The sequence below is a fragment of the Vicugna pacos genome, chromosome 29 (assembly GCF_048564905.1).
Source record: "Vicugna pacos chromosome 29, VicPac4, whole genome shotgun sequence".
NCBI classification, from domain to species: Eukaryota; Metazoa; Chordata; class Mammalia; order Artiodactyla; family Camelidae; genus Vicugna; species Vicugna pacos.
In genome coordinates, this window is record NC_133015.1 from 1,367,258 (window position 1) to 1,393,097 (window position 25,840).

General features: G+C 39.0%; 1 protein-coding gene across 4 annotated transcripts in view; it reads right to left on the reverse strand.

Annotated features, from left to right (window-relative positions):
* LOC116277347 (ankyrin repeat domain-containing protein 26-like) overlaps window positions 1-25,652 on the reverse strand; it is a 47,980-nt gene extending 22,328 nt beyond the window's left edge. Inside the window, exons 1-17 of one of the 4 annotated variants that reach the window (XM_072951698.1) lie at window positions 25,535-25,652; window positions 25,210-25,383; window positions 22,190-22,296; window positions 19,211-20,879; window positions 16,985-17,137; window positions 16,323-16,374; window positions 15,875-15,944; window positions 13,178-13,238; window positions 12,903-13,090; window positions 11,499-11,625; window positions 11,030-11,091; window positions 8,456-8,549; window positions 6,005-6,033; window positions 5,749-5,821; window positions 3,753-4,007; window positions 2,077-2,147; window positions 1,445-1,586 (exon numbers count right to left, since the gene is read on the reverse strand). In XM_072951698.1, the coding sequence (XP_072807799.1) occupies window positions 1,445-1,586; window positions 2,077-2,147; window positions 3,753-4,007; window positions 5,749-5,821; window positions 6,005-6,033; window positions 8,456-8,549; window positions 11,030-11,091; window positions 11,499-11,625; window positions 12,903-13,090; window positions 13,178-13,238; window positions 15,875-15,944; window positions 16,323-16,374; window positions 16,985-17,015 (1,255 nt within the window). In that variant the 5' untranslated portion in view covers window positions 17,016-17,137; window positions 19,211-20,879; window positions 22,190-22,296; window positions 25,210-25,383; window positions 25,535-25,652. Of the gene's footprint in view, window positions 1-1,444; window positions 1,587-2,076; window positions 2,151-3,752; window positions 4,008-5,748; window positions 5,822-6,004; window positions 6,034-6,661; window positions 6,744-8,455; window positions 8,550-11,029; window positions 11,092-11,498; window positions 11,626-12,902; window positions 13,091-13,177; window positions 13,239-15,874; window positions 15,945-16,322; window positions 16,375-16,984; window positions 17,138-19,210; window positions 20,880-22,189; window positions 22,297-25,209; window positions 25,384-25,534 lie in introns of those variants that run through there. The other 3 variants (XM_072951697.1, XM_072951699.1, XM_072951700.1) reach the window with 3 other exon arrangements.
* Between the last annotated feature and the right edge of the window lie 188 nt (window positions 25,653-25,840).

Sequence of the window (25,840 nt, forward strand, 5' to 3'; positions counted from 1 at the left end):
TCAAACCTCAACACCTATTCCTGATAAAAACTTCCAGGAAACTAAGAACCAAGGGATCATCTTCACTATGACAAAGATCTGTGCTAAGCCTACAGCTGACACCATACGCAACGGTGAAAAACGGAATGCTTTTCCCAGAAGGTGAGGAACCGGACAGGAGTGGCTTCTCTTACTCCTTCTAATCAGCACCGTACTGGAGCCAGTGCAATCAGGCAACATAAAGAACCAAAAGGCATCTGGATGGGAAATGAAGAGGTAAAACTGTCAGCTAATCAGTGGGGAATATGATTATATGGTGCGAGTCAGCTAACTCCAACCTGTGGGCTGGGTTGCTTGCTTTGGTAAATAAACTTTTACCACATCCATTACAGCCACGTCCATTAACTTGTGTATTGTCTATGGCTACTCTTGTTGCAACGGTGACACAGCTGATTAGCTGTGACAGGGAATGTATTTATTTATTGGCTGCAAGTCTTAAATGTGAACTATCTTTAGTAAGACAGTAGTTTAAAGAAGAAAAAGCTTGACCACCTCTGGTTATGTAGAAAATCTGAGAGAATCCATAAAAAGGCTACTAGAACTAACAAATAGGTTCAGCCAGGTTGGAGGGCACAGAGTCAGCATACAGAAATCAACTGTATTTCTATCATCAGAAACTAAAATTTAAAATACATTATTTTAAAACAAATAAATAAAAATATACAACTTATAACCTCACTGAAAAATAAGAAATACAGGTAAACTCATAAAAGACGGAAAGACCCAGACACTAAAAACTCTAAAATATTACTGAGAAAATCAAGGAAGACCTATGTAAACGGAGAAATCAACTTTGTTCGGGGTTAAAAATTCCGTATTGTTAAGAAGTCAATTCTCCCCAAATTAATCTACAGATTCAACATAATCTACATCTCATTTCCAGGACACTAGCAGACTTTTTTTTTTTTTTTTTTACGTTGACAAGCTGATTCTAAAACTCATGTGGAAAGAAGGGTAATAAAATGAAACAAGATGAAGCCAGAGGACTGTGGCCTTTAACCATGGAGCTACAGAAGCAGGAGCTGGATTTTAGGCAAGGAGGTAACAAAGACCTGAATTTTAAAAACTGTCTAGTAATCACGGTTGCGGTGTAGACCAAGGTCCCAGGAGGCGGAGCGGCGGCCAAGAAAGTCCTGAGGTGATTTCAGCGTTCTAGGAGGGAAGCAGCGATGGCCTGACCCCGGGTGAAGGCGTAGGAGCAGCAGAGGCAACAGAAAGCACAGGGAGAGGGGACGGCCACAGCCCCTGGCTGGCAGCGCACACGTCTGATTCTGCTTCAACACAGAGCAGGCTTCTGAGACGCAGCGGCCTGTGACGCAGCCGCGCTCCCCGGGCAGCGCTGGGTGTGCCCACGTCACCTCGAGACACTTAAACAGGCTGTGCAGTCACACGGGGGGGGGCCTACCTTCACTCTCCGGGCCAAGTCGTTTGACTGGCCTCAGGGTGTTCTTAGAGTTATGGAAAAGCGACTCAGAATCCTCGGAAGCTGTCCCCGGTGACAGAGTTAAGTCATCGAGGCCATCCACAGAATTCATCTGCTCTTTGACCTAGGAATAAATAATGCTATTTCACAGTGTCCAACATAGTTATAAAATATGCTCAGTGTACAGAGGTGATAGATATCCATCTTTTTATGAGAGCAAAAACACAGACACTTCTCGAAAGAACTGATTTCTGTCAAAAGGCTAACTTTATCAATAGTGTTTCTAAATGATTTTTAAGTAAATGTTTCTACAACAAAGGCGGATTTTCTGTTTTTCCACTCTATCTTTTATAATTTTTTTTTACCATAGGAAAACAATATTCAGGAAGGTTTTTTTGCCTCAGTTCCAAGGATAAAGTTTAACTATAAATGATTATAGATCCTAACAATACTTTAAGTTTTGTAACTAGATAGAATGCTATTAAAAACTAAATATTAAATAATTATTTATTGACTCTAAAAGTCTAGTTTGAAAGGCAATTTCTTTTGAACTGTGTTATTAAAGCACAGAGAACAGTATTAAGCCAGAAATTTAAATTTACATTTTTACATACCTGTGAGTGGTTATTTTCACTTCCATCAAGTCTTTCTTCCTCTTCCTCAGATGTCCTTTCTAAGTCTAGGTCTGCTGAAAAATGAATATGCTTAGTTAAAATTCATTTTTATCTAGAATAGCTAGATAAAAGGCATCATCTTTATAAAAACATAAAACACATTTCATCAATTGACAGTTTAAATTAAGCTTCATCTTTAGCCGGATATTTACTTCTTTAAGAAATACTTCTAATTATTTAAAACTTCAACAAACTATTTGGGAAATACTAGATGTTACCAGATTAAAGGCATACAAACATCTCAAAGTTTCACTCACAAACTGATTCACCAGACATGAACAAAACAAAGAGAAATAAAACAAAATTTAAAAATACAGTAGAAATACACAAAGTCACGACAGACTATTCTCTACCTCCTAACAGTACCTTTTTTAACAACATACCAAGCTTCAAGAGCAATGTCATTCATGGCTTCCAAAATTATTGCTACTTTTTATGCTTTTATCTTTCCTTTATCTGAAACGTTTCCCTCTACTGTTCTGACAAGTTCCTTTGCCTCTTTGAAGACTCAGCCTGCTCTGTGAAGTCCTCCTTGATTACAGCTCTCTTTCCACAGAGACACAGGGATCTCTTTCCTTGGAGCTACCTTGGTACTTCACAGATTTTTCTAGTGTGTCTTCACCAGCTGAACTGTAAACTATTTCTTTACATGTCTATCCTCTTTGCTCCCATGCTGTAGAGGACACTCTCTTAAAAGTATCTGTGTATAAACTATTTATTAGAAAAACTTTCAGTTTTGAGCTTGTAGTCACTACTATAGGAGATAACTGAGAATCTTTTCCAAATACAACATTAATTCTGCAGGTAAGGATAGAAAAGATAAAACTACAGGAGCAGAAAAAACATTGTAAGACTTATTACTACAGCTCTGATTATATCACTGATTAAGGCACTAAATTAATTGGTATATAAAGTAGAACACGTATTAGATGTGGTTAATCAACAGACTGGGTATCCTAGAAGAATTAGAATTGATATTCCATATATTATTTTTAAGTGATCAAGCACTCCTTAAAAACCAATATCCTTTTCGACCCATCAATCCATTAAAAATAATAAAACAAGCTGATACACTGTGCGGACACAGTTAAGAAGGAGGTCCTGTGTAGCAAATTCCCAATGTCTGCCACTACCGCTGGGAAAGCCACTTCTAACATACAGAAAGGCAGAGAATATACTAGAAATACTTTGATATTTAGTCGCAGAGGTGCTTTTTCAGTTACACTGAATACAGCTATAACAAATATTTATAAATTCAGAGCTAGATAAAAATAAAGCTAAGAAATCATACTTTGAGAAGGGAATCTTTGGATGTCCACCTAGGTTTCCCAACTACTCACAAAGCTCTAGACATCATCCTCCTACCCGCTCTCAGGAGTGTGCTAAATACTATTCTGAACGAACTTACTTTCTCCTAATTCTCTTTGCTATTTAATATGTTGCTTTGGTCAGAGGTTGAATGTAAATGTCATGCAAAAAGGTATTGTCCGGTTGTAGGTTGCATAAAAGGAGTAAACACAAAGGAGATCCTGCCACAAAATGATTTCTGCAAAGTCAGAGTACGGTGAAGCCACGCACAGGTAGACCATGGCTAGCTCTCTGTGCTGCTTTATTACCTTCTTTGCTGCTTCTGTTCTCTGGCAGCTGTGACTCACACAGGCCATGGAGCGCTGCGTTTTCTGACAGAGACACGGCTCCAATATTCACCCGGTCTTTATCTACCAGGGCCGTCTGCCTCAGTTCTGTGGGTGCTGACTGGTTTGTGGTCACTGATTGTGATACCAACGGACATTTGTCAACTTTCAAATGCTTGGCTCTTTGACCAGCCTCATTATTGAGGCTCAAACTAGTAGAAACCCACTCTGAAGGACCTGAAAACAAAGTTTCCACTTATTAGAATGTGAATAACAATACAAACTTGACTAACTTTTACGAATTCTCTTCCCAGAGCAGCAGCCCCATGCCCTCCTCTCCCCCAAACACACTGCTCCTTCCCAGCTGGTTGCACTTTACATGTCATTGCTGTTCATATAGGGAACCACTGTCTCTCTTTTTTCTACCTTTTCTAGTATTACTAATTTGGATTCACTCATCACTCTCTAGAAAACAGTCTATATTCTGTAAGAGCTTTATGAATAATTACGACTCTTCAACATATGAAGTTTTTCATTAACAAAATGTATGCCTAACCAGCCATTTACTGGACGTTTAAATATGCATGACAGTATTGAGTCCTAGAGATGCGGGCTTTAAGAAAACTTCTACTGAATGGTACTACTTAAATTACAATGAGGCAGTCTTTCCTCAATGTACCAATATCTTCAGAATTCTTACCTTAAGCCTTGGATAAACATCATAAATTTATATAAGAAAGGATAGCCTTGAGTGACTAATTTTTTCCATATAAAAATAGGGTAAATCTAGGTACAAACTACATCCAAAGAGTACAGAGTGCCATCAGACAGGAAATACATAACAAAAATGTTTTCCTTTTTTAAAAAGAATTAAGTTGTCAGATTCAAAAATTTTAAGGCAAGTTAAAGAAAAAAAGGCAAGAAATGTAGACGTGAACTTTAAAGCCCACCTCATCACAAGGGCCCCTTTATTATTTCACACCCATGAACCCTGTTTAAAACAGCAGTTCTCAAGTGTCATCTGAGAAGCCCTGAAGCCCCATGTTCCCTCCATCTACGGAGTCCAGGAGGTCAAAACTATTTTCACAATAATACTGAATGCTATTTTCATTCTCATTCTCTGTTAAGTGTGCAGTGGAGGTTTCCAGATACATGACATTTGAGAACATCATAGCTCTAATGGCTAATGGAATGTTTGTGCGTGCTTGTTTTTTAAATCTTTCAGTTCTATTTTCTAATATACTAAACATCAATAGATACAACCCACTTAACAGTTCTTCAGAATTTTCAATAATTTTTAGTAGTATAAAAAATATCCTAAACCCAAAAACTTTTAGGATTATTGGTTTAAAAGATCATACCTACCAAACATTAAGGCAGGACTAATTACTTCCATCATTTTTAATAATCAAAGACACCACACACACACAGAGAGAGAGAGAGAGAGCGCTAATCAAAACATCCAGTTGCCTTAAGACCTTTGGGCTAGGGAAATAGCTCAGTGGTAGAGCACATGCTTAGCATGCACAAGGTTCTGGGTTCAATCCCTAGGACCTTCATTAATAAATAAATACAGAAATAAATATCATCAATGTGATAGCACTAGATGAAATAAAGTGAAATATGACTGACATGTTAGCAAGTGAAGCTTTACTCTACGTAAAGGTCAGAATTCAATTAAGCATTTTAAAACTCTGGAAAAATCTTAGAACCTAATAATTTCTCAGAATCCCTGAGAAGTACAGGGACTCCAAACTGAGCACTTTGGTGTCTCCCAACATCAATAGAAACATCCAAGTCAAAGCTGACATTTTAAAACTCTATTTCTTATGCTTATACATATTTTTCAAACATGGATACCGATCATAACACCTGCCTTACTTATATCATCTTTCAATTAAATTAGAAAAAGTAAAAGGAATTAGGAATAAGAAGACTGTACTTCATTTCATAGTTAAATTTGTATTGCAAAATTTACCTGATTTGAATCTTTGTAAATTCTTCATTGCTCGTGTTTTTTTAGGAACAGAATCTTTCACTCCAACTGCAGGCTGAATGGTTTTTGAAACAAACTGATTAATCATGTGCATTTGATACAATCTGTAGTAATAATTCAAGGGGGGAGGGTCTAGCTCAGTGGCAGAGTGCCTGCTTAGCAGTGCATGAGGTCCTAGGCTAAATTCCCAGTACCCTCATTAAAAAAAAATTCAAGATAAAAGTATAAAAGTTTTTACCTTCAGGTGAGGATATTTTTCAGTAGAACCTAAAAGCCAAAAGGGACACATAATCAATTATAAGTAAATATGAAAGCCAACTATCCAGTCATGCGGTTAGTACTGAGCGCAATCCTCATGCTTGCTTTGGAAATGAACACGTTAGGTTTCGGTGTTTTGTTTTTCAGGGGCAGTTAGGAGAGCAACAAGACAGGCATATGAATCCATGATAGATACTGAATAAAGAGCAGGAATATAGGTTTAACAAAACATGCAGTTAAGATGTCAAAACTACGAGTACGTTTCAAATGACTTTATAAAATAGAAACGTGCACATATACAAGTGTGAACATGCTGCCTGAGGAGGAGAAAAGCGATTTTTAATCAGAGGAACAAGTCACGGCTCCAAGAAGACAAAAGTGAAAGCTGATGGTAAAATGCAACAGCACATCTTTCATGCGACTGACACCATTAGACTACAAGTGTTTATCATGCTCTTCAATTTGTCCTGTGATTCAGGAAGTCCACAGTTGTGATGGCAGTTCATTTGAATGTGCAGTTCACTTCTCGTCAGAGAAAGTGTTATGAATTGATCAGCCTGGATACACACTTGTAGAATAATCGTTCATAAAAATATTCATTTTTTCCCATATCCACATGGGCTACCGGTATGCCTACATTTCTTGGATCCTCTAGCCATCAAAGTTTCTTGATCCACTCATGCAAGAAAGAATATATACTGAGCTTTCAATATTGAAATCTGGTGATCAAAAAAAAATTTCATTGCCACAGAATTATTAGACATTAAAAGTCTTTTATGTTTCAAAACCTGTGTAGTATTCACTGAAAATAACAACTTTAGCATTTATGGAATGAATCCTATTAATTTCTTTTATTTCCAAAATTGGTTTGGTAAATCAGGCTAATGTATAAAAGGATTCTTGTGAAATAAATATCTTATCAAAAAATAACATATATTAAAAACAACAACAACAACAACACAGCCAATGCTTCATATTCAAGTTAGTCTCATTTGAATAACAAATACCAATACAACATTTATCTTTGAAGCCTGACAGGAGGAGAGGCTGTGGTTTACCCCAATTCTAGGCCCCCTCCTGATTCCAGTATTCTCTGGATTGGCAATGATCTAACCTGGCTTCAGTGCAAATACACTGATGCCATCGAAAAGGAGTTCTCTCAAGTTTCCCCTCAATTCCAAAATCACCTACCTGCGGCTTTTTTTCCTCCTTCCTTCCTTTCACTTTCCTCTTCAAAGGTACCTCTACATCTGTGGTCTTAATTCTTCCCCTTTTCTATTCTTTTGATGGACGATCCCCACCACTTCTTTTCCCTCTCTGCTTAGCAGCAGTAGCTTACACCTCTAATTTCTACTTCAACTCTTTGCCTCCCTCTGACTATGAACGTGCTCAGAAAGAAAAACAAAATCGTGCTTTTCCTTGTTGCTGTTGTCTTTAACTCCCCAGTGGCTCTTCTTCCAGATTCCCTTAAACACAAGTCTACCCTCTGAGCGTGATCTGAAGACCAGCAACATGGGCATCACCTGACAGCTTGTTAGAAACGCAGACCCACTGCTCAGAATGTGCGCTTTTCACTGGGTCCCCAGGTGACTAAAATTTGAGAAACTCTGGTCTATACCGAGTCTGCTTCTATAGCACTCGGACTTAACTGATCCCTCTGAAACAGCCGCACGCGTCTCCCAGTAACACTTCCCCAAAAACTGCATCAGGATCTGCAGACTTTTCAGTGGACTCTTTACCAGGCTCCAGCTCCCCTGACCTCCCCGGAACGCACCCTGCTCTCCACCTCTTTCCCACTCTCTTCTGTTGGCCTATGAGACACCATCCTATAAGGCAGCAACATGCTGCATGACACGAAGGTCCAGACATTGACAGCTGACCACACCGGCCTGTGCTCACCGGCAGCCACACCCAGCTCTGCGTGATCAGGTACCGCAGTCCTCACCGCCTTCCTAACGGTCAGGGGAGGGGCGAGTGGGTCATTCTGCTGTGCCTCCCGGACAAGGTTTGGTGCTGGAAGGAGCTCACTTCATACCTGTCTCATTTCAAACACTCTTCCCTTCCTTCTTCTAAAGAACTATTCTACATTACCACCTCCTGCCAGGGACCCCCCTCCTTTTCCTTCATTTCCTCCCCTCCTCTCTACCTCCCTCATTCTTCACTCCCTCCTTCCCTCCTCCTGGTTTCCTGACTGTCCTCAGGTCACAGAGCATCTTGAAACAAAACTAACAACTGAGCTCCTTAAACAGCATTCTAGTTTAATCTGCTGCTGACACCTGGTAAGATATACAATTTACTTCCTTTTCTCCTCTTTTTTCCTCACTGTATGTTCAACAGGTGATTTTCTTTGGCTGAGAGAATAGATCCAAATCCATGTTTTAAATCAACATTCTGTAAAATGACTTTTTTTGGAATAAAATACAGTACTTACTTTCTATTTGTCCATTTAATGTATTCTTTTCTCCTAGATCTGCAGCTCCAGATAAACGATCAACACAGTTTGGTAGTTCAATCTCGGAGATACTCTGTTAAAATTAATATTAATAATGAGTTGCATAAAGATTTCCTGATCCCTTTCTAAGAAAATACCTGCGTTTCCTATCTTATTATTATTTTTTTAATTTCCTACTTTAAAAGCAATTAGACTCGAAAACAAAATAAGCATATCCTGGAAACCCAAACATTTAAATAGAAAATTTCATATGCACTCTTTAGATCAAGTCTATCTTTTATTTTCAGTTGGCTTTTGATCGTCTGTAAACTGAGCATGGAAAGCTAGAGCAAATATTTTCACAGACAAAATACTGACTTACATGCAGATTTCAACAAAGAATTAACTTCAAAGCACCTAATTTCATTTTGCATTCCTTGACAAAAGAAGAGGACGTTTAAAAAACATATGTATTTTTATACGTATAACTGAATTGCTTTGCAGGTACACTTGAAACTAACATTATAAACTGACTCCACTTCAATAAAAAATTAAAATACATATTAAAATATATTCTTTAATAAGTATGCTATACATTTAAAATGTTTCTTAGGACAAATATTGTTTTTAGCATTAAAATAACATACATGGCATGAAAACAAGCCTTGGAGCCTGTCATGTTGAGTATTAACAGAACACTGTGGAAACTGCTACATTTCAGTAAACAAAGGCTTAGCGAATCTATTATTTGATAAAACTTTTATCGATAGGGAAAATAGTTGAATAAAGTACCAAAGTAGAAAGAAAAACATTTATGTTTAAATTAACAGCAGAAAAATTTTAAATGTAGCTATGCAGCTCTTCAAAGAAGTACCATAAGCTTTACTTCACTGAGGGAAGAATAAGAACACCGTTTAGTGACCACCCGCATGTGCCAGGCCCTTATGATGCACATTCTCTTCTCTACACACAACAATAGCAACAGTGACTCTAAGGACGGTTACTCACTTGCTGCTTCCTGGCCGCTCCAAGATGCTGGAGTACCGTGATGAGCAGATGTCACCCACTGTTCTCTGTCTGGAACGTCCCTCCCCTGGACCTTCGTGTGACTGGCTCCTTCCTGTCCGTCACCTGGCAGCTTTGGTCACACTCAGTTCTTTCCTGACTACCTAAATTCCAGCCTTACTCCACCCCCGTCCTAACTATAAACTCCCCCACTGTTGTCGAACCTCACGCTCTCCACGTTCCTTATGTGAAGGACTTACTGCCCCTGATACCGGGTTCCTGTTTACTTGTTCTTCTGTTCCTGCCACTACAGCCTAACCCCTCAGCTGCTACATTCAGTGTCTTAACCGCCTGGTGCCAGTTGGTGTTCAGGAACAGGAATTTATTTAAGGTCAAAACATGGAAAATCCCCAGAAGGCGTCAAGTACCAAAGCACTACGTACCTATCGGAGATCTCCGACAATAGCCTACCGACACTCAACATACCCCAAGTGAGAAATCCCCGTGCCCGCTCTAACTTTCCCACTTTATTGTCCTTCAGATTTTAAAAAGGTGTCCTCAACATTTCAGTAGGTCACTAGTGGCCACTGTGATCATTCTTACATTTCTATAGCACCCTTTGCAGTTGACAACGTGTTTTCAGATTTGTTACCACAGTTTTGTTCATGACACATAACCTGAGAGATAGGCATCAGTACCATGTTTTTGAACGAGCTCACTGACATTCAAACAAGTCAGACAAGTTTTTCCAAGATCTCACAGTGGGTCAGAACCAGGATGCTACCACGTCTGCTGACTTCAAGTACAGGACCTGCCGAGATCCAAGAGTTCAGGCTCTTCTGACCTCTTTCCAGGGCTATCACCTTGCAATAGGTCATCACTACCTTGCCCTTAGCTTCCTTCAAGTTCGGTCGCCATAAAGGGACTCAGTGCCTGCTATTTTCTACCCAAAATGGGCTGTCCTCAGTGAAACATCACTAAACCAAGCTGGTGGTATTTTAATCCCACATATTTATTACTAGTCCCCATGCTTTTGCTTCTCCTGAAATGTTCGCTGCAGATCTACTTGACAATCCAAATATAATAATACTTTCAAGTCGCAGGCACTGTCTTTCCAAGGTCAAAGTGGTTAAACAAACAAAAACACCGGTTTTTTGTGTTTTTTTTTTTTTTAGTACAACCTGTTTCTCTCTGAATCTAAGAGTTTTACACATTCATTTATAACAAAGAAATAAACATCTGGTCACAGGCTGACCAAGAATTATTTTCTTCAGTTTTTAGAAAATGTAACTTCAGAACCCAAACCGATTCCCTGTGACTTCTAAGCCTTGGCTTTTGCACTACATACAGCAGTTTCATTAGGTGAGTCTGGAAAATTAACACAAGTGCACTCTGCAGTGGCATGACATGTAGCACGGAATGACTTTACTAAGTGAGGGTTAACGTGAGGAACCAAAATTTTGCTGGGCAAATGTAAAAGTGAGAAAGTGAAGTCAAAACATCCCTCCATTTATGTTTCAACACCACGCAATGCTTACATTTGAACATAATAACAATACAAGACAGTACCTCAAAAGCCCGGGATGATTCTGCATCTTTCTTTCCTTTGAATCTTAATGCTGGTGTTGCATCTACAAAATGCAGTCACAGATACATTAATGAGAACACATACCACTGAGAAGTTTAAATACACGTAAGTCTATCTGGATTCATGAATATGTCAATAAATTAAAGTGGCACGGAAGAATTTCAGAGGGTTGAAGCATTTTCTGGAAGAAAACTTGGTCGTAGTTGGGATATTTATGAAGGAAGATGGCAAAAGAAAAACACTTAAGAAGAAATGGATATCAGATTTGGATCTACACACTTCAGAATTTTTACACTACTTTTTTTTTTTTTAATGGAGGTACCGGGAATTGAACCCAGGACCTCGTGCATGCTAAACGTGTGCTCTCCCACTGAGCTATACCCTCCCCCCTCCAACCACACTAGCTTTTAAGCAGAGAAGAAAACCCATAGATGCTCCCTGACTTCCCACCTCTGTCACTTTTGTGTGCTCCGGCAGTAGAAATCAACTTGCTCTGATCTGCTTGCTCCTTTAGAACACTGTTAATTGTCCCAGTGCCCTTCTCTTTTCCCCCAGTTTTTGGCTTTGTTGCCTCTCCCTATAAAAACAAAACACAATGTAACAAAAACCCAACATCAGAAAACATCATACTCCTACACTTGGTCATTCAATCAATCAGTCAGGAAGACAACATATAGTTACTGTATCCATCAAATCATAGGCATTCTCCTGGGAGAAGCTGGCAATATACATAAAAGACAGATTCTGCTCTATACTCTAGGGGAGGTAGAGACACATGAAAATGAATCAACACAGACAAGTTATCATTCAACAGCTCTACACCTGAAGTGAACAGATACAGTAAGGGCACAAAGGAGAGAAGAGACTTGCTGCATGCCAATAGCTCCGGGAATGCTGGGAAGACCAGACTGTGTCTTAAAAGACAGACCCAGTGCAAAGAGCAGATGTGAAGGGGGTTCTAAAAAGGGCAGCCTGAGCCGAAGGTCGAGGTGTGAAACAGCATGATAAGTCACATGGAAAACTAGAACTCAGTTACTGGGGACGGAATGGAGAGACAAAATTTGCTAGATTAAATATAAGACATCACTTCATTAATTTAAATGTGAGGCTATCTAAAAAAATAACTTCAAGTTAAAACTAGCTTCCATAGGGAACTGTATTCAATATCTCACAAAAAAACTATAATGGGAAAGAAAGAAAAATTGGTTTTATATATATATATATATATATATATATAACCAAATCACTTTACTGCACACCTGTAACTCATACAATACTGTACATCAACTACATTTGAATTAAAAAACAAACTTCTATAACCAAAAAGAAAAAAGGTGAGGGTCAAATTTTCTTTCTGTTGTTCATAAAATCAGCTCTATGTCCTTCAGAAGAGTCTGAGCACTTTCTTCCATGACCTGACTTTTCCTTCTCTTAATTTGAATTAGAGATAATTTCTGTCATAATGTGTGCTATAGAGTTCCTGCTCTCACTTAACCCCACTATTTCTGCTGTGTCTGTATAATCATCTCTCTCATTTTGACACTCATTCATCTTGTCCTTATTAGATGAACGCTTCCCCTTTGTACCCCTGCCCATCTTCATATTCATCCAGCTGTTCTTCCCTGTTGCTCTCTTACTCTTTCTTTTCTTAATGGCATATCTGAGAACTGTTTATTGCCACCAACCTTTACAAATCTCAGTCCTGCACGTGTACCTCTCTTGTTGTCACACTGTTTTCTATTGTGATCTTGAGGACTTCCATTCCTGTGTAGGATCCTTTTCATCCCCATGAGAATCAGGGGGACGGTAAGTGAAAAAGCACAGGAAGGAAAAGTTAAAAACAAAACGGCTTACCTCTGAAACACCAAGGACTACTGAAGACGTGAGAGGTTCCGGTGCTGGGAAGGCAGGATGAGAAAAGCCTGAAACTTCAGTGGATGGTTGGGAAAAGGTTCTAACTGCATCTTCATTTTCACTATTAGAATTATGGTCCTCAAAGACGGTGCTAGTTCCTGGTTTCAAAACACCATCTTTTGCCTCTGCTGTAGTGAAAACAAGGTACAGTAGATGAAATGATCTGTAATTTCTCATCAGTGAAAACACAAAAAGACAGTCTTCAAATAACTTACTGTTTATCACGGGTTCTTCCCAGGCCCGAATTAGCTTGGCAAATCTTGGATGCCGGACTTTCTAGAGAAGAAAATTGCAGCTTTAAGAACAACAAATATGAAATTGAATAAAGTAACTGTAACATTCCCCATTCCTAGATGATCTAACAAAGAGCGCTGGCTTTGGAGTCATTCAGATATGGATTCAAGTCCCGGGTCTGTCATTTACCAACCTACATCTTCTCATGGGGTGAGGATTATGACAGATGACCTCAGGGGTCCCAAAATGTTACTTTCTTTACCCCTCATTGATTATTATACAAACACTATGGTATCCATTAGATGACTTTCTTGACCAAAATGATCTAGAACAAAATCTTATACCTGATAGTTTAGAGTCGTATTGAAAAACCTCACATTAAGAAATTTAAAGTGGTGGTTGTATTTTGAAATGTGTTTGCATGATTTATATATGTGTGAATGATCTCTCATGGGGGAAATATGAGAGTTTACTTTTTAGCAGTATCTTATTTGGATGAGTTAGAACAGCAAACAGTATAAGCTACTTCTATTCCATTCGCCAAGAAGCTACAGACAAATGGTTGTTCATAGTCAGTTACTTCTAAGAAAGAGGAATAAGAACAAAAGTAATTCTGAGGGGCAATGACTCATGAGTGAAAGCCACACACATAGTAAACAGAAAGCTGTCACTAAATATGTTCACAGAGGCAGAGTTGAGATGGACTGAAAGAGCAGACACCGAGGAAGTGTTTTCTGCAGAGAAATATTAGGTTTGGGGAAAATCATTAAAAAAAAAAGTGGGGAGGAGGAAGAAAAGAAAAAATGAGACATGACTAGTGAAGTACAAACTTAAGGCAAGTAAAAAGGAAAATGTAAGTATAACAAGGCATGTGGAGAAATATATATATTTCAGCATTTATATATAATAGATCAGGGATGTATCAGTATTGTTAGGGATATACGATGAGTGAAAGCCTCTGTTTTACCTTTTTATTATATATATATAAAAATATATAAGTTATATATGCAAGTATATATATTATTCAGCAAATTTTATAAAAATATGAAAATATATGGCATATAAAACATATATATAAAACAAAGGCCTTTCTTCATAGTATATCCCCAATAATACTGACTTGTATTACCCCACAACTGTTTGTTTGTAAACACTGCTATAAGTAACAGTTACATTTTGTCACTGTAAGTCACTCAATTGAACATGGTCATCTCTCACTACCTGAATGCTGCAAATTATTACTAGAGGGAGAGAAAAATAGATTTTAGGAAGTTCCTAACACATCAGCTTTCCACCTAGACAAAGAACTGGTAATCAGGATTCTAAGGATAATAGATAGCTTGAAAAGATATATTTCATGGAACATGAGAGGGGGCTAAAAGAAGGTCAAAAAGTTTTCATCTCAAATTCTAGGCTCACAGTTGCTGGATACTGAAAACCAGACTGTAACCTTTTCCTATTTATCATATACTTCTTATGTATTTCCTCGGCATTTATGACATATTTCCTCTCATAACAACTGAACTTTTACAGCCTAAGCAAAGGGAATAGAAATTTAAGTCATGTTTTTAGAATTCAAATAGATTTCATTATGATAGAGTGTGCATGTTGTATCACCTGCAGCATGGTGCAGAAGTCCATGTCTCCTCATGCACTCACATTCAGAAAATACTAAAATGCTTCTTACATTTAAGACCTTATTCTAGGTGCTCCAGGAAATGCACAATTACGTTCCCTAATCTCTAGCGGTGTATACTGATGCAGGGGCTATAAGATGAATATGTAAACAACTACACTACAAAATGTCTGAAACTTGAAATTTTAGAATGGGACACGGGGACTGGACATACTTTTTAAAACTGTAATATGAACGAATTCTGAAATAGGTTTCATCATATGGTTGTTATTAAGAGTCTACTTTTAAAGCTGGCTGTTATTTTAGGGAAAACATGTATTCTTCAGTTAGATGCAGAGTTTTGAATATATTCATAATGGGATAATTTAGAAAACACAGAGGAATCTCTTTATAATATGGATTTTGAGAAACAGAATTTTAATTTCTAAATTTCTAGAATTTCAACTATTATTTTAAGTCTTAATGCAGAACCAGAGATAGAAATAAAGTAAAAAACAAAACAAAACAAAACAACCCTCTTTCCTCACAACTCTCTGATACCAAAATAATAAGTGTCCAAGGGGGAAAAAAAAAGATACATGCTACGTAAGTTTTGGAACTGAAAGGCCCCAGGAAGAGGCCATGGCTATCACAGTAAGTAGCTGTGTGCACTGAAGAGGTCCCTGAGGCACGAGTATTATACAAATGCCGTCAGTGTGGTTTGAAAGTCAAAGAATCCTTATCTTTGGCCAAGCTTCACACCTCCTCTGTTGTGGGAAACCTTTCCACAGTACAACTTTCCTGTCACGATCTATTTTCTAGTCCATTTTGCTTCAGCCTCATCTTCAGTACTTACCAAAGTAAAAAAAAAAAAAGAAAGAAAGAAAGAAAGAAAAAGAAAAGAAAAAAACCTGCCATATTTTAATAAAATGGTTTACTCAGACCAACTTTCTCATACAAACATAAAACAATGATAGGCAGAACACTGCTAAATTTTAAGAGTAAATACTACACAAAACTAAATTCAGAGCAGAAAAGTTAATTTCACAAGAAAACACTTTACCTTGGCAGCAAGATCTAAGTTACCATCTGATGGAGGCCGTGAATCATCAATATCATGTTTGGGTGAAATACTTTGAAGAAAAATACACATCATAAATGAGTGAGTTCATTTCTTTAAACAAACAAGTCACACAAGTCTATGCTGAGGGATGAGAAAGCAGAGTTGGGAGCCAGGCTGCCTGATGGTTAAGTCACAGGTTAACTACTTGTTAACCATGGAATCATGGGTCAACTAGTCAACCTCCTTAAGCTACAGCTGCCTAATTAACTAGAAGTAAGCTATAACAGCACAGCTACTCTGCAAAGCTGTTGTGGTGACTGTACGAGGTAACAAATGTCAAGTACATAACACGGTGTCTAAGCCAGAGTAGGACACTCAACAAGCCTTGTTTCTTTTCTCTGTGTTCCCTCAGTCAGCATGTAATTTTTAAAAATCCATAAAATCCTACCGGCTTACAGAGACGTCTTCAAGCCTCGGTGCAATCTTAATCACTGAAATCTCTATTAAAGAAGAAAGTAAAATAGAGTTTATACGGGCAATAGAAAAATACAGAATATTAAAAGTATGAGATCACTGTTTTGTTAAAAAGCATTCCATTGGGACCACACCTGGAGACTACACACTTGAGTGAATACGGAGTATACTCCTGGTAAGTAATTAATGCATAAAAACCACTTCCCCTCCTTTATATTTATCAAAAAAAGAGGGTGTTTATCCAAATTTGATATTTTAAAGTGAACTGCTGTTTACAAGGACCAAAATCCCAAACTTTATGAGACTCACAAAAGAATGATAATCATTAGTAGAATCAGTATCATAAACTGACAATGTCAAGCTTACATAGCATGGTATTTCTGGATGATACCCATGGGACAAACCCACCCTGCCATTCGGCTTTGTCAACCTCATGTTGTCTGGGCACGGTCATCCCTATTCGCTCACATACAGTCTAGGGCTGCTTTCACACTGCAATGGCAGGCATGAGTGGATGTGACAGACATCACATGGTCTAAAATATTGACTCTCTGGCCCTTTACAGAAAAAGCTTGTGCATCCCTGCTTTATGTCATAACAGGAAACCCTAAGACTCAAAGGGCCGAATCTTCTTACTCTTCTGCTCAACATTCTTCAGTGGATCCATGTGGCTGCCATTGCTGGTTCCCAACTCGACAACCTTTTCTTCTTCGTTGTCCTTGCTGGACAATTGCAACTTTTCTTCGATGTTTTCCGCCCCAGTATGCGAAGAAGGTAAGCTCTCCTTAGCTGCGAAAAGAGAAATGATTGTCTTACGGTCATCACAGTAACTGCATTTCCTTTCCCAGTGGCTGCTTTAGGAATGAGCATGTGATGTAGCCCAGCCAATAAGATGCTAGGGGAAGTCTACCGGGAGCGTCTCTGTTTCCTTCCTAGTTAACAGGAAACATGCAGAGAGAAGCAGCCCTCCTCGCCTGCGGATACTGTCAGGTGAGAAGATGACGCTTGGAGCTGCTGCCAATCAGCAGACCAGGAAAGGCGACATCAAACACCAGCAGCCTCACAGCTGAAGGAGGGACAGCGTCTGGGATCCTGATGACATCACCGAACCTTCTAAACAATCCTGACTCCTGTTGCTCTAGCCAGTTACTTAGGGCTCCTATTATTATTTGCACCTAAAAGCATTCTGACAAATTTCCCAAGGTCTACAGCAGACCTACTTTCTATAGTACCAGAAAGGCTTTCAGAAGCGTGCCTGAGCTAGGTAGTCACCTCGTTCCCAACCATTCCTACAGCATCCTTTCTGCACCAACAAAATGAAACTCATCGATCCTGCAAAGTTCACTGGCACATCTTAGCCTCTGCACCGCTGTCCTTTCTGCCAAATGTAATCTTCAAAGATGTCCCACCCACCAAACACTGAACTTCTGCCTCCTTCCCTGGCAAACTTCTACTCGCTCTGCGTGGCTTACCTGACATCCAACCCACTTTTAAAAAACTTCTTTCCTCACCATGGACTTAAAAGTATTTGGTACATATTAAATACCAATAAAAAATACATAAAGACAGTTACAAAGTCCTAGTGGGCTCTGGGACACAGTAAGCACAGAATAAAGTAAAGCCAATCATAAAAATGAGGATGACGGTAGCAAGCTCCCGGAGGCCAGGAACTGTGCTTGTGACCTGTTTGCATTCTGTAACGTCAGAGTGGTGCTTAGCACCTAAAAGACACTTGATAGTCATCTGTTAAGTGGATGAATTAACAGATAAGAATGTTTTCTTTGAAAATCCTGTTTAAAAAATATACAGACATTAACCAGGGACAACTCTGTTGTGTTATGAGCACCTTGAAGACTAAAACTCTGTCTTTTCCATCTTTGTATTTCCTACAACAGAAGTTCTTTGCTTGATCAAGGTGTACTAAGTTAAAGGTGCCCTCATACAGTTCAGACTGAACAGCATGCTAGGAGTCACATCTAGGCAACACAGTCATCATCTTTTTTTTTTTTATGTGAAGCACTTCTGTGCTTTTTTTTTTACAATTTGTTGAGTCCTGTCCTGAGTTGTGCTGAGTATTTATTATGACAATCCTTTAACTAATGGCAATAGAAAATCTTGTTCTAACAAAATAGTTTCACGACAAGTATCCCCAAAAAAGAAGAAATCATCTGGCTCTCATGCAGACAACGTATCTCATTCTGTTTGCACTTCTGAGGAATGAAACTGGTGAGAGCGAGCCCTTGTTGGTGTAATGATGTGAAAAGTAACCAGTGCTTCTCAGCAAGGCACTGCTTTCCTGACTTCTGCCCTATCACTAGGTACCTTTAAAAAACAGTGTGCAGTATGCTGCACACTGGCCCAGCTGTGCAGCTCTAATTGTTGGCCATTTGTTTACAGCACCAGGAAGGTAACGCTGAGCTCCCAGTTATAAAGACAATCACTTTTTAGTGAGACTAATCACTATGCAATAAGTAGCATTCGTTTACCCAATGTAATCCATTTGCTGTAAAAATTAAAGAGCCAGTTCTGTAACAAGGCCAACTTGTTATAATGTTACAGGAAATGTACAACAAAGTTAAAAACCTGTTTTTCTTATTTACACAAAGATATAATATGGGATTTCAGGGGCCATGATTAAATAAATGATTTTCTTTTCAGACAATATTGTCTCAGATTTTAAATTACCTACAATTAACTTCTTAAACAATTCTGAATACTAGACCATTAAGAAAAAATTAATTAAAAAAATAAAAACACACACAAAATTTACACACTGGCTTTTTTCACTGCTCTTTCATTATCAAAATTTCCTCAATCTTACTTTCTTTATCTATGGTAGGGCCAACAAGAGTAACTTATTACCAGAACTCTGTCCTAGGTCACTATTTTGAGGGGGAATAGCTGGTATCTTTCCGTCTCTGTAGTCGACAATCAGTTGGGAGAGGCTATGTATAAAAAAATGTGATAAATATTACTACTTGAATACTAATATGAAAAACAATTACCAAATGTATTAAATTCTTAGGTTATTTCAGACAGTATCACAGGTAATATCAAAACTTCAATTGCCCCATGTATTTCAAATTTGTGCAACCTACACTTTTAAATTTAGGATGTAGAATTCAAAAAGAAAAAAAAGTAAGGTGAAGTAGTCATGAACTGAGGGCACTACAGCTCAGTAAGTTAACTAGAGCGAGCCTGACATATACAAAGTATCTTGAACTCAGAAGTCCCAGCTCTATAACCAACAGCTATTTGTTCCTGGACAAGGTGCTTCTCTTCAGCTCAAAGTCTTCCTTTATAAAACTGGGATCTTACTGTCAGGCAGTTAGTTATTAATACTCATAAGAGTATTATGAAGATTTAATGAGATAATGTATCCCCCAGATGCTCAGAGAAATAGTGGAAGAATGGAATAATTAGTTCTTGAACTTTAATGCTGGAACTATTTGAGAATCCCAAATAAAACCCAATGTGTGTTTTCTTTCACAGGTGTAACATTTAAATGTGGTAGTTTTCAGAAAATTTTACAAATTACGGTGATTAGCTGTTCTTCATGGTTTATACTTCAGGGCACCTCAGCTACTATATAACTTGCAGTTAAACTTATTTATAAATACATGACCTCATACAAGCACATGTATGAGAACTAAACAAGCCGTCACGCAGAAGTTTACGTGTCCATCGCCACGAAGGCTGCGGAAACTGGATCAGCACAGGCATCCCGGGAGCAGAGGTCAATCACGACCCGACTGCAGGACCAGTTTCTTTTTCCTTTTCTTCTTCTAAAATTTTATTAAAGGTCTTTAGAGAGCAACATCCAGACCCCAGCCCCAGCTGCCGAGGAGATCCTGTTAAAACCAGTTTTAGTACCAACGCTGCAGCAACAGAATCAAGGGAAACAAGAGAACGATTAGCATGCCCTCGCCCTGCCCCAGTGCCTTGTGGGAGAGGACTGTCACTGTGATCTTAGGGAATCCCTTAGGTTCCTGGAAAATTCAAGAGGAAGATTATAGAAGAAAGTCCCCAAAGGAAAATACAGGATTTCCTGCTCTACTAAACATTTCAAGACCCAAATAACTAGTTAGAAAAATCAGATATGTGGCATTATTTGTACTCCATGCACAGGGGTTACACTGGGATGAAATGGAGACCAGTAGGATCCTAAGGATAAAGGTCTTACAAACCCTGAGATAAAGAACCCTGTGCCCACTGCTCCATCTCACTAGTCTGGCCTTTTGCTGGTTTCCAGCTGGTGATGGGGAGGGTCTCACTGCCATCCCCAAAGTGCCTGCTCCCAACTAGGAACTCTCACCTGTCACATAACAAGTCACAGTTAGGTCATTTCCAACCTCAGTTTAGAGATAACTGGCACTTTAATGTAAACACTTACTGTTTAAAACCATTACAACGAGCATATCGTTCAGCAGACAGTCCGTGTACATCCAGCAAATAGGCATTAACACCTTTCTGAAGAAGCAGCTTGACTGTGTCCGGTGAGTCATGATATACGGCAAGCATCAGTGCTGATCTAAAATAAGAGAGACAACTTCACTCTTAGGAACTTAGTTATTTAGCTTAAACAGTTAATTTGATCTATTTTACCAAGTTAATATCCTGCCCACCCCCGGAGAACTGACCATGTACATGCTCGAGTGCTCATCTCTGCAAATGACCTCCAAGGCCAAAATGGAGGGACAAAAAAGAAGCCTCCTGTCTTACTTGGGTAGCACATAGTAGAAGTTGCTAATTTAAAGTCCTCTGAAGGACAAGAAAGGATGCTGAGGTCACTGGTCTGAACTAGGAAAAGGCTTAAATAAAGGCTTCCCTATTTCTTCCCTAGTCTGAAATATAATACTTTAAAATCAGCTAGAGGTCAGGTAAGGAGAAGCTGTTTGCAGGCTGAAAACAGTAATATGAATAAAAATGGCAACAAAAATAGTCACGGCTGCAGTGAATCACGCTGAGGAGCATGTGCCCGGCACTAACCTGAAGAGTCTACGTATGGTCTTTCTCAGGCACAACCACCCTTGAAGGATGTACTACGACCCTCCTTTACGTGTCAGGAAACATACTGGGTGGTACTAAGTCATGTCCCCCAGGTAACACCCCTGACCAGCAGGAGGGCTGGGATTTCAACCTCGTCTGACTCTAAAGCCCAGCTCTTTCCTCTTTATCATCCACCAAAGACTTGTCTTCTTTGAAGGGAATGTTTATTCAATGACTAAAGCTATTTTTCTTCCTTCTATCATTATCAATTAAAAATAAAAACATCAAAATGTACTAGAAATGAAAAAGGATAAGAACTGATGAGCCCACAGTATCTGGTGATAGTTACTCTCTTAGTGATACTCACTTAGTGATAACCTAATAACATCAGTATCCTTCAAAGAAAGTAATTTAAAGCAGAGTCATCCAAAAGACAAAACAAACTCCTCTTGGTTTAATATGCGTCTTTTAAGAAAAAAATATATACCAAGAAAAGGTTAAAACAAATTATAAAGAATGAAGAAATTCAACACTGTCTCATAAGGTAAATTAAAATTAGAGTCCATACTAATAAAACTAAAATGAAATCCCTGAACTATTGTAAGATCGTATGACCAAAACAATCAGGTTGCAAATGACATCAGTCACTATCATAAAGGAAGATGAATCCTGCTGCATACTGCTCTTTGTGACACCAGGCAGAATAATTGCTTTTCTACCTAACTGATGATGTGTTGATTCTAAGTTAATCCTCTTCTTATTAGGTTAATCTTCCTGATTGGCTGTTACTACTCTAGAACAACATTAAGATTAAAAAAGAGAGAGAGAGAGAGAGAGAACAAACTATTGTACCTTTGCAGCTTGTCGACTGCATGTACATTTGCCCCATTCTCTATCAAAAATTTGACCATTTCTTCTTTGTTCTTCCTGACGGCAAGTAAGAATGGTGTCAAGTTATACTGTAAAATAGTAAAAACAGTTGACAATGTACAAAATTGCATACAAATTTCAAAACTGAATTTAAAAACTTAAGTCTCTGAACTTAAACATACACTATAAAGTAAATAAAAACTAGCCCCTTCCTCCTCGCCCCTCTGTGCTCCTGCTCTTTAAAAGGTTCCTCCTTGACCTCTTCCAAAGTTTCCCTGTGAAGTCATTCTCTGACACTCACTTCAGACATTTGCTGGTTCCAAGAATCTTCACTTCGATTGCAGTGTGTGTCAGGCATTCTCTAGTTACCTTACTGCTCAACTACTACTCCTGACACTCTAAACACTGCTCCAGAGAGAACCATTTAGCTACTGAATCAACTACACTTCTAAGGAACCACGCTGAGGAGAAAGATGCCATACTGTCTGCAACATGCATAACCTATCCAATTACAACTACGACTAATCTCATAAAGCTTGCAGACTTTCCACTAGGAACATGATTATTTGCATGTAAAGAAAAAGTTTTTCTTAAACCAACTTATAAATTCTAATTTGAAAAATTCCATCCCACTCTTAAGGGATTATTATAAAATACGAAGTAGACTATAAGTTAATATAGACTGTCTTTAAAATCTTGAAATATTTATCAAAATATACAACAGGAATTGGAAATTCAAATGCTTACAGAGGCAACATAGGCGGCCCGAGTAAGTGAAGGTCACAAGTGAGGACAGCACACCGGAGGACACACGCCCCGCCGAGAAGGGGCCATCTCTGCAGGGCAGACCACATAGGCCTGGGCTCAAGGGGGACCAGATTTGATTCTTTAGGAGAAGTTCTGAAGTGCAAGTCTCCTAAATTTTAAATGTTGACTCAATGTCTGGAGACAAACTGAACATATCCAGGCATGTTTGGTCTATAGCCCACTTGTGTTTTTATGTTTGCTGTGTTTCCAAACAGTTGGGTATAAATCAAGTATTTGTATGTAAAACCTTCCCCTTCTTTAGAATCATATGTCTTACGCACAAAAACACTGGGCCCCAACATGTAATAAAAATCGTGATTAAGACTCATAATACCCACTTCAAGAATTTTTCCAATGCCTACTAAAACTACAATCTATCTGTATCGAATTCTCCCTGATTGTTAATCAAATGGATAATTAGGTCATGAGATGGCCGAAACTAAATTATTAGAACATTTCCAATAAAAAGAATGAAATAATGCCATTTGCAGCAACATGGAAGGACCTAGAGATTATCATACTAAGTGAGGTAAGTCTGAAAGTGAAAGAGAAATCCCATAGGATATCACTTAATATGTGGATTCTAAAATACGATACAAATGAACTTATTTACAAAACAGAAATAGACTCACAGACATAGAAAACAAACTGATGGTTACCAAAGGGGGAAGGGGGTGGGAGAGGAATAAATTAGCAGTTTTGGACTAGCAGATACAAATTACTACATATAAAATAGATGAGCAACAAGGTCCTACTGTATATACTACAGGGAACTATACTCAATATCCTGTAATAAACCATAATGGAAAAGAATATGTGTGTGTGTGTGTGTGTGTGTGTGTGTGTGTGTGTGTGTGTGTATATAAGAATGTACATATAACTGAAAAAGAATATATATAACTGAATAAGAATATATACACACATATATATGTATATATACATATAACTTAATCACTTTGCTGTACACCAGAAACTATCTCAACACTGTAAATCATTAGATTTTAATTTAAAAAAAACTGTCACCTTGATTATGCTAGGGCTCAGTGAATCTAACAGATAGATTGCAAGAGTCCATCACACAGCTTTAACCAAAAGAAGGCTCATGATTTCCTATTACTGCAATCAGAAAAACCCTGTTGACCTAATGACCTGGATGGGAACAAAAGGTGCAAAATCTTTAAAGGGTCCGACTCTACTTATTGAATCACTCACCACAAGCAAGTTTCTAAGACTGTCTGAGTGCCACTGAATGATCAGTGGTTAGAACGGAAAAGAAGCCATTCTTCAAGGCAATAGATGCTGCCGGTAATATTGCCAGGAAGAGACGGATAAAAGTCAGGCTAACATGGCTGGAAAGGAGAGCACTGAAAGAAGCAGCATCTATCAAACCCCTGCTCTTCCAGAGATGTCTTACTTTTGAGATCTGTGAATTTACATGTATTACACGAATCCATTCAATAGTCCTTAACCAAGGGTTGTATCAGAATCTCAGGGAAGCATTTCTAAATACCTGTGTCTAGACCTGAGTACATTTATACAATCAAAATCTTCAGGGGAGAGCCAGGAGAAAAAGCAGGCGGACCAGTTTCACCATCACTTGCTCCCCACCTACAGCCACAGCCCCGCAGGGGAGCTACACCAGGTTGAGCATGGAAGACCCCAAGGTGAAGGTGTACGTGGAGGGCCATGTGGCCACCAGCACAAATGAATGCCCCTGCTGGCTGTCAAACATGACCTGACCTCACTTGCCCAGGTTCTAGAACCTGGGATCCTGGGGTGCTCAGGGCCTGTGGCTTGCTGCCTCCCCTGCCCAGCTGCAGTCACCCAGCTCCCCCTGCTGGGTACTGGGTTCCTTCCTCCTCCCACCCATCCCCAGGCAGGCAGCCCGCCCTTGCCATCACTTCACTCCCCGCAAGCCTTCATCTTCTGTAGGCTCTGAGCCTACCACCCACTCCCAGGTAGTTCCTAATGGGAAGTTGTTCCTTCTGGGGTACAAGTGTGGCTGGGAGACAGAGCTCTGCCCTTTCTGTGGGCACTACCTCTAGCCTCTGGCCTTGGCTTTGGAGTTGTTTCCATGATAACAGGGCCTGATGTATTGTATTCAGTATACATATTACTATAAATAAAACACCTGTAGCTAGAAAAGACCCTGTATTTCAAATATCTTGTAAATAAAGTCAGTCGAGCTGCTATACCTTGTTTATCGCCTCAATATTTGCATCATAGCGGAGCAGCTCTGCTGCAATTGATGTATTTCCAGCCAAGACGGCGTAATACAGAGCAGTGTTTTGATGGTCGTCCGCAAGATTTGGGTCAGCACCCCGTTTCAGCAGGATAGTGACACATGCTTCTTTCTGGCATTGTACAGCCTGTTGGTATCACACCAAGAAACAGACTGTAAGTGCTAGGCATTCCAAGTTAACATTCCTCAAGTTCCAGCAGTTTGTTATATTTAAAACAGATAAATTCATTTTTATTCTAAGTAATTAAATCCAATTCATCTCATGTGCTGCTACACACCTTGATGAGAGCTGTCTTGCCTTCCTTGTCACGAGCATTCAGATCACACCACCACTGTGTAAGGAGAGCCACCACTGGTGACTGGCCGCTGGTGCAGGCTAAGTGTAGAGCAGTCTTGCGAACATGAGAGGACTTTTTAGGAAATTAGAGTGAACTAGTTCGAAGGTACAGTTACTCATGTAATTGTAAACATTCAACAGCATGCTATTCCTACCCCTTGAAAACTAACATTTAGTCTTATCTTACTTCTTTCTATGGGGAAAGAATAATATTTATTAGCTCTTATTACTCACCGCATTAATGGGA